General features: G+C 43.6%; 1 protein-coding gene across 3 annotated transcripts in view; it reads left to right on the forward strand.

The window, feature by feature from the left end:
• DENND2A (DENN domain containing 2A) overlaps positions 1-14,757 on the forward strand; it is a 74,782-nt gene extending 60,025 nt beyond the window's left edge. For all 3 annotated transcript variants that reach the window (XM_075855896.1, XM_075855895.1, XM_075855897.1), the window contains 9 exons: positions 813-890; positions 1,726-1,866; positions 2,605-2,753; positions 4,303-4,480; positions 6,830-6,871; positions 8,316-8,433; positions 8,629-8,868; positions 9,739-9,825; positions 12,360-14,757. In XM_075855896.1, coding sequence (XP_075712011.1) covers positions 813-890; positions 1,726-1,866; positions 2,605-2,753; positions 4,303-4,480; positions 6,830-6,871; positions 8,316-8,433; positions 8,629-8,868; positions 9,739-9,825; positions 12,360-12,391 — 1,065 coding nt within the window. In that variant the 3' untranslated portion in view covers positions 12,392-14,757. The remainder of the gene's footprint in view (positions 1-812; positions 891-1,725; positions 1,867-2,604; positions 2,754-4,302; positions 4,481-6,829; positions 6,872-8,315; positions 8,434-8,628; positions 8,869-9,738; positions 9,826-12,359) is intronic.
• Positions 14,758-14,995: the final 238 nt, after the last annotated feature.

Genomic DNA, 14,995 nt, shown 5'->3' on the forward strand with positions numbered 1-14,995 from the left:
TCATGCGCTAGGTCTTATTTATCAAAACTAACAGAAAAACAGGTCTTGGGCGACACGATAGGGCTGTTTAGCCCTCGTTCTGCAACTTTCGACTAATCTTTGATGGAATTCATTACCATTTTAAAACCTCTGCTTGCTGTCATTGAATTCAAGCCTTCGTTCATTACATTTTAGAGGATGAAAACTTGCCCCGATCATGTCCAACCAACACACGTGCAGTGTTCGTTACAGTGTATCAGAGCTCTTAGTGCATCTTTGTGTGTTGAACATGACCAGTAAAGGTTTCGTAGCCTCTGGATGTAAACACGCATGATTCCATTCACTAAAAGCTAACAGAGATTTTGAAAGAGGATAGAAACACAAAGTATATTTGAAAGTTGCAGAACTTTTTAGCCTACAATACAGCCTTATTTACATAAAACCTGAAAACCCTTTAAGGCCTGGGCTATACAATGACTAACTGATCAACAGGAACTGCTGGAACGTTCTTCACATGAAATGTGGCTAATTCATGCTTCCAGGGCTGCCCCCTGTATGCAGCTCAGTATAACTGCAACTTCCAATCATTGAGACTGATGTTAGTGACACAAAATAATTTTTGTCGTCTTTTTTTTTTTCAGTTTACAACCCACAGGCAATGGCAGTGACACCTACTGGCTGTCACATGCGCTGCACTGTTCAATATAATATTTTTATGTGCATAACTTTTTATTATTAACATGTATCGCATAAGAATACAGATATATGCATTTAGCGTCGTTTATACTCTGCAGGAAATTATATCTAATCTTATTATTTTTTTTTCTATAAAGCCTAGTGGGAAAGGGAAGCGTCTTCCTGAAGTTTACTGTATCGTAAGTCGGCTGGGATGCTTTAATCTGTTCTCCAAGGTAATGCTCAGTGGAGTACAATAAATTGGGGTTATTGAGTCTTGGTCTAACTAAAATTGGGGCTGCTTACCTCAAGAAACAGCGCCACACCTGTCCACAGGTTATTTTTGGTATTGCAGCTTCGCTCCATTGAAGTGAATGGGGCTGAGCTGCAATGCTACACCAAACCACTGGACAGGTGTGGCGCTAGTTTTAGAATAAATCAGCCATCTTTTGTTAATCTCATACAACACTTTTAATGGGATATAGATAGGATTATTACAACACTAAAATTAAAGGCCCAAGTGAGACGACAACATCCGCTGCACATTGTGTTATCACAAGTCATGCAACATCGCCCCCCCCATATAGGCTGTTATGTGTGACTTAGTTTAACTGCAACTTTTGCGCAGCACCGTTGAAACCACTCTAGTGAAAATTGAAATATATTCGTACTCGCTCCACCCATCTTAGATTATCAAGAAGAGGGGGTGAATAGAAGGGGCGTAACACATGACTGCAGGATCAGACTACACAGGGTTTATTTGTAGTCTGTAACCATAGAGACACATAGGTCTGGATAGGAGTTGTATAGACAAGTGTTAGGATATTTTTGAATAAGGCTATTTGAAGTTTAATGCATTGGAGCAATAAAAAAATGTTTGCAAAAGTGATCATACCCCTAAATTCACCAGCGTTCCGTACGATCGCTACTTAGGTTTGGATTTCTAGACATCAGAACAGTGCCCCTAGTGGTCAGAGTATTAAGTATAACTTTGGTGCTGTTATGATATATTTATTACTGCTCACATTGTATGGAAATAGCATTTTCTAAGATCTTCGGCAATCCCTGCAGATCCTGGACGAGGTGGAGAAAAGAAGAGGCATCTCTCCAGCTCTGGTGCAGCCGTTCATGAGAGCCATCATAGATGCCCCATTCCCAGCTCTAGGACGGAAGATCTCGGTGAAGAATTTCCTGCCGGGATCAGGAACAGAGGTAAGGAATAAATGGAACTCTCCAAACTGGGTGTATAGGCTGCTGTAAAGTAGGGGGAGGGGAATAAAGATGGCCATAAACTTTATGAGGGCTTCTCAGCTCTTCTGACTTGTCTGCTTCAGTAAATACTTGCATTCCCCATAAAATAACAATTCTGGAGCACAATTTCTTAGAACTCTGGATTATGACGTGCCTCTGGTATTCCTCCTGGAAATGTATGAATAACTTTACAACTGTGCGATACCATTCCCCTTGTCAATAGTGTGTCCCTCCACACTGCGACACTGATTGGACATTGTCAGTGTTTAGGGATATGCCCATTGACCAGGAGAATGTAGCATCCACTTGTCAATGTATTCATACATTTCCAGGAGGAATAACAGAGGAACAGCGCAATGCAGACTTCTAAGAAAATATGCTCTAGTATTGTTTCATGTGCGGTATTGCAGCTCAGCTGCATTCACTTTAATGGGGCTGAGCTGCAATACCACACACCGTCCATAAACAAGAGCGGCGCTGTTTCTGAAAAGAATACAACCAATAATGTGACCATTGTCGCATCATGCATACATTGGATCACGCTGCAAAATGTTGCTATTGGGACATGAATTTGGTAATCCGATTTTACTCAATATACAGACCAAGCGGCTTTGCTTGGTAATATCCTAACTCGGGGATATGAGAGAAGACCTCTGCTTGCTTCTGGCCCTGTATATCGTTATCTTGCTTTCTTCCTAGGTAATTGAGCTGTGTCGACCCCTGGACTCTAGGCTTGAACATGTGGATTTTGATGCCCTCTTCTCCACACTCAGTGTACGGCACCTCATACAGGTCTTCGCCTCTCTCCTATTAGAAAGAAGAGTCATTTTCATGGCAGACACCCTCAGGTAGATCCTACTGTAAATATAACCATTGGTTCCTGTGGGTTGAGGGCTCCTTACCATGGCCTCATGCACATGGCTCCATGCATACAGCTCACGCCTAAAACATATCATTTAAAATGTTTTTCATAAAAAAAAAAAAATGTCTTGGGTTGGTCAGGCTGCCAGCTCTATCGGTTTCTATTAAAACCCAAAAAGAGTAGAAGTTAGCTACTTCCTCCATCACTAATGTCCCAGCATTCCCTGTTTCTAATTTCCTTAAAGTGTGACTAAGCTTTTAAAAAAAACAAAAAATTTTTGACATGTCCGAAGTTTTGATAGGTGGGGATCTGGCCGTCACCAAACAATATATTCTATTCTCTTATTTGCCGAGGTTACGCCTGGCGATGTCGAAACGTCCTCCGATTTTTTTTAAAAAATTTTTTTTATTTTTTCCTTGTCCAATTTCCTGATATTTAAAGGGTTAAGTGTACAGCATTTTTTATGCTGTTTTCCTGTTGTGTTGTCATGGAGACGGCTGTAAACATGGCGACGTTAAACGCTGATGTCACCCGGCGTGTAATTATGGAGTGTTGTATATGCAGAGGGAGTCTGGGCACCGCTCCAGGAATGTCTGTACTCCGAGTGACTAGTGATGCTTCAGATAGCAGATGTGGGACTCCGCTCAGGACTTATACGTGTTTATTTAAGCCTATTCAATGCCGCCATTAAATAAACTCCCCAAGTTTGATGAACGTATATCCAGCCACTTCTGTAAGGGATTGTTATTCTTACACCATATGGAAAATATTCTCTGCCATTTAATTGTACAACGCTACTCAGCGCTCCATTCCCCCAATGCTCACTAAGGTGTCAGTCTTTACTGTAGTTCTGGAGTTCTATTCATGGGCTAAGATGAGGCTATAGGAACTGGGAGGACACAAAAAGTAGCATTATGAGATGATGTAAGTTCTTCTGTTAATGTTACACAATATGGAAAATATTCTCTGTGTATACGACGGATATGTAAATCTATGCATAATCTGCCGATTCTCCGTTCTGTCTGTTTGTGAGTGTCAAGTAATATGGCTGCCAATAGAAGAGAAGCCTGGCATTTAAAGGAGGGTTAAGCCTATAGCAGGCTGCTTATAAAAGTGTAGGGGTAGTCACTCAGCTTTCCTAGACTCCTGAATGGCAAACCTTAAAGGGTTATTCCAGGATCTTCCATAAATGACTGATCGGTGCGGACCTCAGTCCCTGGGACCATCAGGAAAATTAGTCCGTGGACGCATCCAGCCACAGCCTGGATGGCGCCACCACCTATTCATTCAGACCCCCCCCCCCCCCCTGTTTTCTCAACCGGTGAGGGGGTCTCAGAGATAGGCCAATTATGGCATATCCTATTGGGAATACCCCTTGTTGCTTTATTATGGGGTAGATTGTGGGGTCGGTGGCCGAGAAGTTCAATATTTAAATGATATTTTCAAAAGTGTCCTGTCATTTTTTTTTTTTTTTATAATAATTTTGTTTTAATTTTTCATTCTTTACGAATAATGTTCTACCCTTTTTCTTTTAGCACCTTGTCCAAATGCTGCCATGCCATGGTTGCTTTAATTTACCCCTTTGCCTGGCAACACACCTACATTCCTGTGCTCCCACCATCAATGATCGACATTGTCTGCTCCCCCACCCCGTTCCTCATCGGGCTCCTGTCCAGTTCACTCCCTCGTCTCAAAGAGCTGCCGGTGGAGGAGGTGAGTTCAAGATCGTCTTTTTGAGTCCACCGATGAGCCCCCCACAGTCTACAAGGGGGAAATTGTAGGCCTCCTCTTGGCTGGTTGCCAATTACCTGACCTCAGGGTCCACCACAGTTGACAACGACATGATAATTAAAGATTACCTTTAGTTTTTCACTTTTTCTTTATAGGGGGTTAAAAATTTATTTTTCTGATACTGAACCAAAATCCCTGCTTCCTTTCCCACAACTATAGAGTTAAATTATACAATTCTGGCTGCCAGAAGACACCACTAGGGGGAGCAGATTGCACATGGATTTATACATTTCCTATTAAAATGATTATCTAGTCTAGAGTACCCATGTCCATACACCCTATTGGTGATTTCTTAGTTAATGGGGGGAGGGGATCGTCATTTCGGGATTTTCATCTCTTGGTCAGAGTAGAAAGCAGGTAACAAAGAGCGTCTCTCTCTCTCTGGAGGACCTGTCCTGTCCTGCATTACACAGACAAAGCATTGATATGAATGGACACACTGTAATACTTCATTTCCCCTGTTGTGGTGCTGCAGGGAAATTGAACACTTACTGCCAGATTAGACAATCACTAGGGGTCCTAGCAGGGGGACACTTTGCGATTTGCCTATTGCCATGGGGTATTTCTATCAAGTAGGAATTGGCCAGAGTGGAGTACCCCTTTAATTTCATTAATCTGTAAGCTCCTAAACTCCCCCTAGTGGTGACTACAGGCAGCAAGAATTTTATCATTTAACTTTATGATTATGCAGAGCAGAATTTTAAATCTATAGGTGAAACTCCGACTACCTGCGGCTCTCCAGCTGTTGAGAAACGACAACTTCAGCACGTGTCGATAGCCCCTGGCAGTCAGAGCATGCTTGGAGTTGTAGTTTTAGAACAACCAGAAAGGTACATGTTAGAGACCCGTGTTTCTTCCAGAGCTCATGTTGCCAAATAATTTCTCTGTTCTGTCCGTTGAAAACAAAGAAATCCCCCTCATCACGGGACATTGTATCTGGCTGTGGTTGGCCGCGTATCAGCCGGACACAGGAGACAAATAATTACAGCAATTAACTAATGGCTTCCGGAGGCCGAAGAAAGAAGTGCTCCTATGCCAAAACTAACACCATTCTAGGGTGTAGCTGTATATGATAAGCTGCCGTACCTCAAACAGACCCACGGGGAAGGGTGACGTGTGCGGAAGGGCTGTGAACAGTCCAGAAGATACATCGGTATTAAAGGGGATCTGTGAGCAGGTCTGACCATTTTCTGGCTTTATGTAAAGGGGGCCTCCGCTTTGGACAATCCCTACTTGTTAGAAGGGTCCCTTGACAAAAAGGAGCTCCCAACACGTCCTCCTGCTGGGATCCCCAACGATCAGCTGTGATCTGTAGGGAAACCTGGCAGTAAGTGCTTCATTTCACTGCAGCGCCACCACAGAAAAAATTAAGTATTACACAATTTCCATTCATATTAATGTGTAGTCTGTGTAATAGAGAACAGGTTAGGTCCTCCGGAGCAAGAAACCATCTTTATAACAGCTCTTCACTCTGACCAAGAGATGAGGAGCCTGAGCAGAGAAGACCCCCCCTCTATAAACTCAGAATTCCTTAACCGGGTGTATGAAAATGGGTTTTCTAAACTGGGCAACCCTTTTAACCAATGTACTATGAAGAGTTTTGTAACTTTCTAATAGACCTTGTTTCAATTCGTTTGAATTTCCTTCTTGCTGTCAGTGAATTGGGACTGGTTTACCCCCAAAAGTTTAAAAAAAAATTAAATACTGTACATTTTTAATACTTTTTATATCTGAACGTTGCATCTCTCTCTCTCTCTCTGTCTCTGTGTCTCTCTCTGTGTCTCTCACTCTCTCTGTATCTCTCTCTCCTATATTGGTGTCAGTCTTTACTGTAGTTCTGGAATTCTATTCGTGAGCTCAGAAGCTCTCCCTATAACTGCAATGTATGAGGGCCTCCTAACGAGTATCTCTTTAACCCCTTCATAGTACAGTTGCAATACTTTTCAGGAAATTTTCTCTATATAGTTCCCTTTTTAGTACAGCGTTCCCCAGCTATTGTAGTTCTCTGTCCAGTATCCCATTGCGTGTCAGTATCGGGGCAGGGCTGGGTGATTTCTGAACGGACTCCAGGATTATAATGTCATATGTAATTTCTGGTCAACACTAGGGAAACCGCAAACCACAGTCCAGGATGTGTACACCGCGTGAATGGCCATGAGCCCAGGCTGCTGCTGACTTATAAATGGGGACGAATGGCAAACACAGACCCGGGACTGGAAATACCCCAGGAAATAGGAAATGACCTTTTTTTTTTTCTTTCCTCCATTGCAGGTTCTACTGGTCGACCTCTGTAATAATCGCTTCCTGAGACAGGTGAGCGCCGCCATGATGATACGATAATTCCTGTATGCAGTTGTAACCTACACGGAAAAGAAACTGAGCCGAGTCCCACTTATGATACGATTAGTTGGCCATAAATTTTCTAATAATAATTAAAGAGGATGGGTTACCTCTCCTGACATGTCTGTTTTAGTAAATAATTGTATTCCCCATGAAATAACCATTCTGGGGCATATATATATTTTTTAATTCAACTTTCCTCTGTTACTCCTCCTAGAAATGTATGAATAAGTTAACAACTGGGTATTACCAGGTTGGGGTGTGTCCCTACACAGACTGACAATGTCCAATCAGTGCTAACAGAGTGAGACTGTAGGGACACGCCCCTTTGACGAAGGGGATGGTAATACCCAGGTGTCAATTTACTCATACATTTCTAGGCGGAATAACAGAGGTATGGCACAATACTGAGTTCTAAGAATATATGTTCCAGAATTTTATGGGGGATACAATTATTTACTAAAATAGATGTGTCCGGACAGGTGACAGCTGCTCTTTAAAGTCGTTTTCCCACTATAGACCTTTATGGCCTCTCTATAGCGGGTCCACCTACTTGGCTGTTTCTGTATCTCCCATTCACTATAACAATTGTCCTACAGCCTCCTCCTTTTAGGAGTCCCGACCATGAGCGGTCTCCAGGGTATTATGTAGAATGTATAGTGGTGTTATTGGTTTGAGCACTGTATGGCGCTATTCTATGGTTACGGGATAGTGGTATTACTTAGGTATTTTATGGCACTGTTCTTTGGGTGAGTATTGTTTAAAAAACGCGTCTTGTAAAAAAAGAAGCATCAGGTCAATTGCTGGCGCTTAAAACGTGCCGAAAACTCACCTAATTCCCGTAGTCTATGGGAGTCCTAATTACGTGGGCAAAAAAAAATAATGCATGTTATTCCCAGGGGTCTTCATACACCGTGATCCGTTCCCAGCAGAGGTGGCCGTGTATGTGTGGCTATGGGAAATTCAGTTACAGTGGTGTGAGCGTACTGTGACGACTGGGTGCTAGAATAATGCGGCTGTCCACAATTAGAAAATCATTGCTGTTTTCTTTGCAAAACAGCGCCACACCTGTCAACAGGTTGTGTGCGGTATTGCAGCTCCTTCTACTTCAATGGAGCTGAACTGCAATACCAGACACAACCTAGGGACAGGTGTGGCGCTGTCTCAGAAAGCGGCCATGTTTTTCTAATCCTGGACACCTGCAATTATGTCTGGGCCGTTGCTTAGCAATGGACCTCCCAGCAGATGGGTGACACCATGCTTCAGTGCAGATCGGAGGGGGCTACACGCTATACTCGTACCCAGAAGATGGCCGCCGGTCCGCAGCACTGGGGTTTGAATTGCGTTCCCTCCATTTATATGATGGATCTTCTAGACCATGGCTGATTTCCCTCGTCTTACTCTCTTGTGCTCTTAGATGGACGATGAGGACTCAATCCTTCCCCGCAAACTGCAGACCGCTCTGGAGCAGATCTTGGAGCAGCGCAGCGAGCTGGCTACGGAAATCGACCAGGGCTCTGCCAACGGGCAACAAGGTAAAACAGGCAGGAACAGAATATATAGCTGGACATAGGGGAGGGGCCCCAAAGTAAAAATCAACCCCCCCATGCCATCCCAAACTCATCCCACCCCCTCGATGCTGTTCAGGGTTGGTTGTCCAAACTGGACGACCCCTTTCGAAAAGTCACATGACCCTTTCCCATGATGACATTGTGTCTCCGCTCCCTTAGACTCCAGCTCCCTGAATGACATCGTGTCGGAGGCCTTCGTTCGCTTCTTTGTGGAAATTGTCGGCCATTACTCCTTGTTCATGGTCCCTGGAGAGCAAGAAGAGAGAACTCTCCTCCGTGACGCCTTCCGCAAATCAGTTTCATCAAAAAGTGTCCGCCGTTTCTTAGAGGTGTTTATGGAGACGCAGACGTTTGGAGGCTTCACCCAGGAGCGAGAGATGCGGAAACAGGGCAACAAAGGTCAGTCAACCGACAGCGACTCGAATGGAGGGGTCAGTTCATCCGGGAATCCCTCGTTGTATAATAAAGGAACCCTTTGGGCAAAACTTAAACCCTGCGCTAGACATAATATGAGGTTAGAGGGGGCGGAGCATGACACAAGGAATCAAAAAACACCAATCAGGGAATCCGTGTGTCATACTCCGCCCCCTCAGGCCCTGCAGTAGGCAGAACACTGTTTATCAGTTTTTACCGGAGTGTTCCTTTAAGAAATTACTTTCTTGACAATTCTATAATCTTCCTGGAAAAAATTGGAAGCGTGTTCTCTGGGGGGAGGCGGGGGATACAGTGTGATATCCGAAGCAGTATTGACTGGTATAAGATTCTACATAGCAAAACGAAACGCACGTTCTCGCGGCGACAAAACGGCGCAATTTTCACACTTATATGATCGTGTTAGATTACGGTGCGACATTGCCGCTAATGTATCTTAATGGAGTCGCAAGAAAATTACATACGTACGAAGTGTTTTATACCCCAACAATGTTGGATTTGGCTCAAGTGCCCCCTACTGGTGAAATTGTAGATAACCGTTATCGAATACGTATAGTCTCACTGCAACGAGAGATGTTTGTAGTGTTAGTAAGGAGTCCTGCGCTGTCCCTTTAAGAAGATTTCCCTGCAGGATGATGCTCTTCCCTATAGATCCATAGACGGCGCGGACTGTCTGTGTGTTGTCCACTTTCTCCACCCCGTTTTTGTTTGACTGCTGGGAGTTCTGCATTGAAGCCCCCGCACGCAGCTGTGAACGTTCCCTGCTGGAAAGTCTTGGGGTGTGAGCGGAAGAAGCTCTCGCTGGGCCCTGATCCTGCTGTTTGTTTGTATCTACAGGTCTCTTTGAGGTTCGAGCACAGGAATATCTGGAGACCCTGCCCGGCGGAGAACAGAGCGGCGTCAACAAATTCTTCAATAGAATAGGTGAGATGAAGTGAATGGATTATATATCATCATTGCTTTATTATGAGGAGCTTTCATATAGGCTGTAGTCACAGTGGTCTGCAACCTGACTTAAAACTACAATTCCCAGCATGCCCTGACATGGCATGCTGGGAGTTGTAGTTTCACAACAGCTGGAGAGCCACGGGTTACGCACCACTTCTTTAATGGATCGCAGAACTGTGCTCAATGTCTCCACCGACACCTCCGACTCACAACTGCACAGGTTTTATTTAAAGCATTTTAAATATCCATTTATACTTTACATATCAAACAAATCGACATAAAAAGTTGACATATGCGTGAAAATCACGCAGCCACGCACCAAACACTGATGACACACGGAACGGCAACGTGCGCAAAATGTGTGAATAAGGCCTTCGGATCAGTACAGGATAAGTAATGTATGTACACAGTGACTCCACCAGCAGAATAGTGAGCGCAGCTCTGGAGTATAATACAGGATGTAACTCAGGATCAGTACAGGATAAGTAATATAATGTATGTACACAGTGACTCCACCAGCAGAATAGTGAGTGCAGCTCTGGAGTATAATACAGGATGTAACTCAGGATCAGTACAGGATAAGTAATGTATGTACACAGTGACTCCCCCAGCAGAATAGTGAGTGCAGCTCTGGAGTATAATACAGGATGTATCTCAGGATCAGAACAGGATAAGTAATGTATGTACACAGTGACTCCCCCAGCAGAATAGTGAGTGCAGCTCTGGAGTATAATACAGGATGTGTCTCAGGATCAGTACAGGATAAGTAATGTAATGTATGTACACAGTGACTCCACCAGCAGAATAGTGAGTGCAGCTCTGGAGTATAATACAGGATATAACTCAGGATTAGTACAGGATAAGTAATGTAATGTATGTACACAGTGACTCCACCAGCAGAATAGTGAGTGCAGCTCTGGAGTATAATACAGGATGTAACTCAGGATCAGTACAGGATAAGTAATGTAATGTATGTACACAGTGACTCCACCAGCAGAATACTGAGTGCAGCTCTGGAGTATAAGGGCGGGTTCACACATAGCGGAATTTCACTTAAATTCCGCTGCGGACACTCCGCAGCGTTAATCCGCAGCGGAGCCGTTTCTCCATTGACTTTCACTTTAAATTAGCAGTGTTCGTTTACACGATGCGTACAATTCCGCTGCGGAGCATAGGCTGCGGAGCGGAATTTGGTGTCCGCAGCATGCTCTGTCTGTTGCGGAGCAGTGGCGGACTCATGGCGGAATTTCTCCATTGACTTCAATGGAGATTCAAAGTTCCGCAATGAAGTCCGCAGCTGTCATGCACATGTCATGTGTGCTGCGGATGCGTCTTGCTTTTTTAACTTGACATTTCTTCATTCTGGCTGGACCTATGTATTTCTAGGTCTACAGCCAGACTGAGGAAGTCAATGGGGCTCCCGTAATGACGGGAGCGTTGCTAGGAGACGTCTGTAAATAGTCACTGTCCAGGGTGCTGAAAGAGTTAAGCGATCGGCAGTAACTGTTTCTGCACCCGGGACAGTGACTACCGATCTCAATATACATGTATCTGTAAAAAAAAATGAAGTTCGTACTTACCGAGAACTCCCTGTTTCTGTCTCCAGTCCGGCCTCCCAGGATGACGTTTCAGTGTAAGTGACGGCTGCAGCCAATCACAGGCCAAGCACAGGCTGCAGCGGTCACATGGACTGGCGCGTCATCCAGGGAGGTCGGGCTGGATGCCGAAGGAGGGACGCGTCATAAAGACAACGGGCGGTAAGTATGAATTTCTTTTACTTTCACTAGGGAAAGTGCTGTCCCTTCTCTCTATCCTGCACTGATAGGGAGAAGGGAAGCACTTTTCCCGCAGTCCGCAGCAGCTAGTCCGCATCAATTTTCTGCACATTTTGTGCAGATCCGCAGCCGTAATCCGCAACCCGGATTAGGTGCGGCATTGATGCGGACAGTTGCGGAGGAATTCCGCCATGTGTGGTCATGCCCTTATACAGGATGTAACTCAGGATCAGTACAGGATATGTAATGTATGTATACAGTGACTCCACCAGCAGAATAGTGAGTGCAGCTCTGGAGTATAATACAGGATGTAACTCAGGATCAGTACAGGATAAGTAATGTAATGTATGTACACAGTGACTCCACCAGCAGAATAGTGAGTGCTGCTCTGGAGTATAATACAGGATGTAACTCGGGATCAGTACAGGATAAGTAATGTAATGTATGTACACAGTGACTCCACCAGCAGAATAGTGAGTGCAGCTCTGGAGTATAATACAGGATGTATCTCAGGATCAGTACAGGATATGTAATGTATGTATACAGTGACTCCACCAGCAGAATAGTGAGTGCAGCTCTGGGGTATAACTCCACATCAGTACAAGTAATGTAATGTATTTATATAAGGGCTCCCCTTTATATGCGCATCATTATTATTATCCATTATGGACTATTCTTTATGTAGAATATATATTTCTCCAAATTGCTATAAAAACTTTCTTGTATCTTTTCTAGGAAGTAAAATGCGTTTTTTACACAAGAAGTAGATGACGGAGGATAAATCGGCCTCTATGGACGTGTTTTTAACTTATTAACCAGCTGTCACTCTTTGGTGGCCGTGTCCCTTCTGTTACTGGAGGGAAGCAGGAAGTTTGAGCTGACACAGAATTCTTTCCCTCGTCGTGAGGAGCCGCCCCCCATAAGGACAGTTGGGTGGTCTCGCCTCTGTATCATGCACTGGACAGACCTTGGATAAGCTGATCATTGAAACCACATTTACATCCTCAATCAATCGTTGATATTTTTTTTTTATTTTTTTTTACGCAAACTTTTCGCTTTTATTTATATTAGGATTTAAAAAAATCTGTACAAGAAGAGTGACTGACTGATTTTATCACCTCTAAACATTGGGGATATTTAACTGTCCAAGAAATCTGTGTCTCGGGAGCATGGCCGATCGGAAGGCGGCCGTCTTGCTGAATGTGATGTCGTCTTCTGACAACACGTGGGTGTGACTCTTGACACCTTCTGACAACTTTAACTGTGACGAATAACAATGACCCTCCCCTTATCGTTTTGCCCGTGGTCCATCGCGCCGCCTGGCGTTTGATGTCTGTGGTACTGTTATGGTTATATCGCTCCGCACATAATCTGTGCCGAACGTGTGAAAAACTTCTGTATGTTTGTTTTATGTTTTTATCTGAAGGTAGATTGATCTAGATTGTATTATGGGTTATATGTTTAATAATCACCAGAGGCAGAAAATATTGAAATATAATAGATAAATGTTCATGGAAACGGGCCTGATGTCCATTTGGGATTATAACATGGCCTTCAAAATTGATTAGATTATCAGATTGGGTCAAACCATTTGTTCTGAACCCCCACCCTCCGTGTATACTATAGATGCCTAGTTCTCACACTGATCGGTTTAGCTGCCAAAAAATGGATGTGGCTAAACATAGATATGGGTGGAGCTGAAAAGGTCTGCTTTAAAGGGTATGTCCATCTACAGCTGCTGGCAGAGGAACTCTTTCTGGTGGTGTCTAACGTAGACCAGGTACTTTACCTTTGGCCGTGTCAGTAAAAATTGCTAAAGATGGACATGCCCTTTAAGAATAGTCTAGTTCGGGACTATTTTTGTTAAAGCGGACAGCAGACAGATGAGAAACACGTTTGTAGGAATAAGACCTTATGGAAATATCCTTTAAATAAGAAGAATTTGATGTACACAATTTTCTGCATCTCTTCTGGTTGATGGTTTTTATGCAGCCACAACATTGTTGTAACAGTAGTCCTATCCGTAATGTTCTCTTGTCTCAATCAGGAATGATGGGTGGAGTTGTGACTACTGTCTTTTTAGTACCAGAATATACTTGGATGCAAACTGTAAAGGCCTTGTTTTATTATATAGTCAGCTGGGGGGGGGGGGGGGGCAAGCTGTCAAAAAAAGGGGAAATCTGGTTTAGAAAACAAATGTTCATATACCCTATAGAGTAGAAAGCGGCTACAAAGATCATTTCTCACTCTGGACGACCCAGCATGTCCGTGCATTACATAGATGGCCAAATGATTTTAAATAAACTGTGTAATGCTACACTTCTCCTGTGGGGGCACTGCAGGGGAATTGAACACTTGCTGGTGGGTTCTCCAACAGATCATCGCTAAATGCTGGGGGTCCCAGAAGTAGGAAAGTAGTATCCTTTGAGGACCCTTCTAACAAAAAGTTATATTCCAAAGTAGTCTTCCCCTTTAAAGAGCCGGTACAGTATATACGCTCAATTTAACTGTGTCATGACTGACTCCACTGGCTTATAGAGCATTGCAAACCTCACCTATGTCGTCTATAAGGGTTCCCGGTTATGTAAGAAGTTTTAGATGGGCAAAAACCCCTCCCCAACTTTTTGTGAAGTTTTTTTCCTTTTAAAGTTTTGTTTCCAATGTGAATTGTGGGCAATATTTGGAGAGTTTGTATAAGAAGCGGCAGCTGTCAGTGATTGGAACCACATGTGTCTTATGTGGTAGATGAAGAAGCGGTTGGACTCTTGCATCTTGTAAATGAATGTTTGGCATTAAGGGGGACGGGTAAAGGGGGGTGTACTCCCTGCCCACTGTACGTCTCAATGCATCGTGCTTGTGTGTCGACTGCTCGCAATGATCGTGCCTTAGAAAGATACCAAAGATGGAAAAAGTCTGTGTAAGAACTCCTACAAGTCATGGACTGTAGGGGCAGAGACTGATACTGATGAGTCGGTGGGCTGGCCGAATACCGAAACCACTAATCTAGAAGTCTGTGATCAAGTAAGACAAAGCTAGACAGCGCCCTCTACAGGGCATGCTGTGCACAAATGTTAAAATATAATTATATATAAATATATAAAGTCCAATAAATTGAGCCTGTGGTTTATATTAAGATTTGGTATGTGTTCTGATTTTATTTTTTTTCTTATTCTAGAAATAAATATTTCTTTAATTATTTTATCTGCTTTCGGTTCATTTGATTATTTTCATTTCGCATTTTCCATTGACAAAGATTTTACACCGAAGTGATTCAGGACTGTTTAATCCCCCCCCCCTCCACCCCAGGCCCTAATAATGCTGAACTTCATAAAGTGTTAATTTAAAGGGCTATAAAATAGCTGATCACATAT

The sequence above is a fragment of the Rhinoderma darwinii genome, chromosome 3 (assembly GCF_050947455.1).
Source record: "Rhinoderma darwinii isolate aRhiDar2 chromosome 3, aRhiDar2.hap1, whole genome shotgun sequence".
NCBI classification, from domain to species: Eukaryota; Metazoa; Chordata; class Amphibia; order Anura; family Rhinodermatidae; genus Rhinoderma; species Rhinoderma darwinii.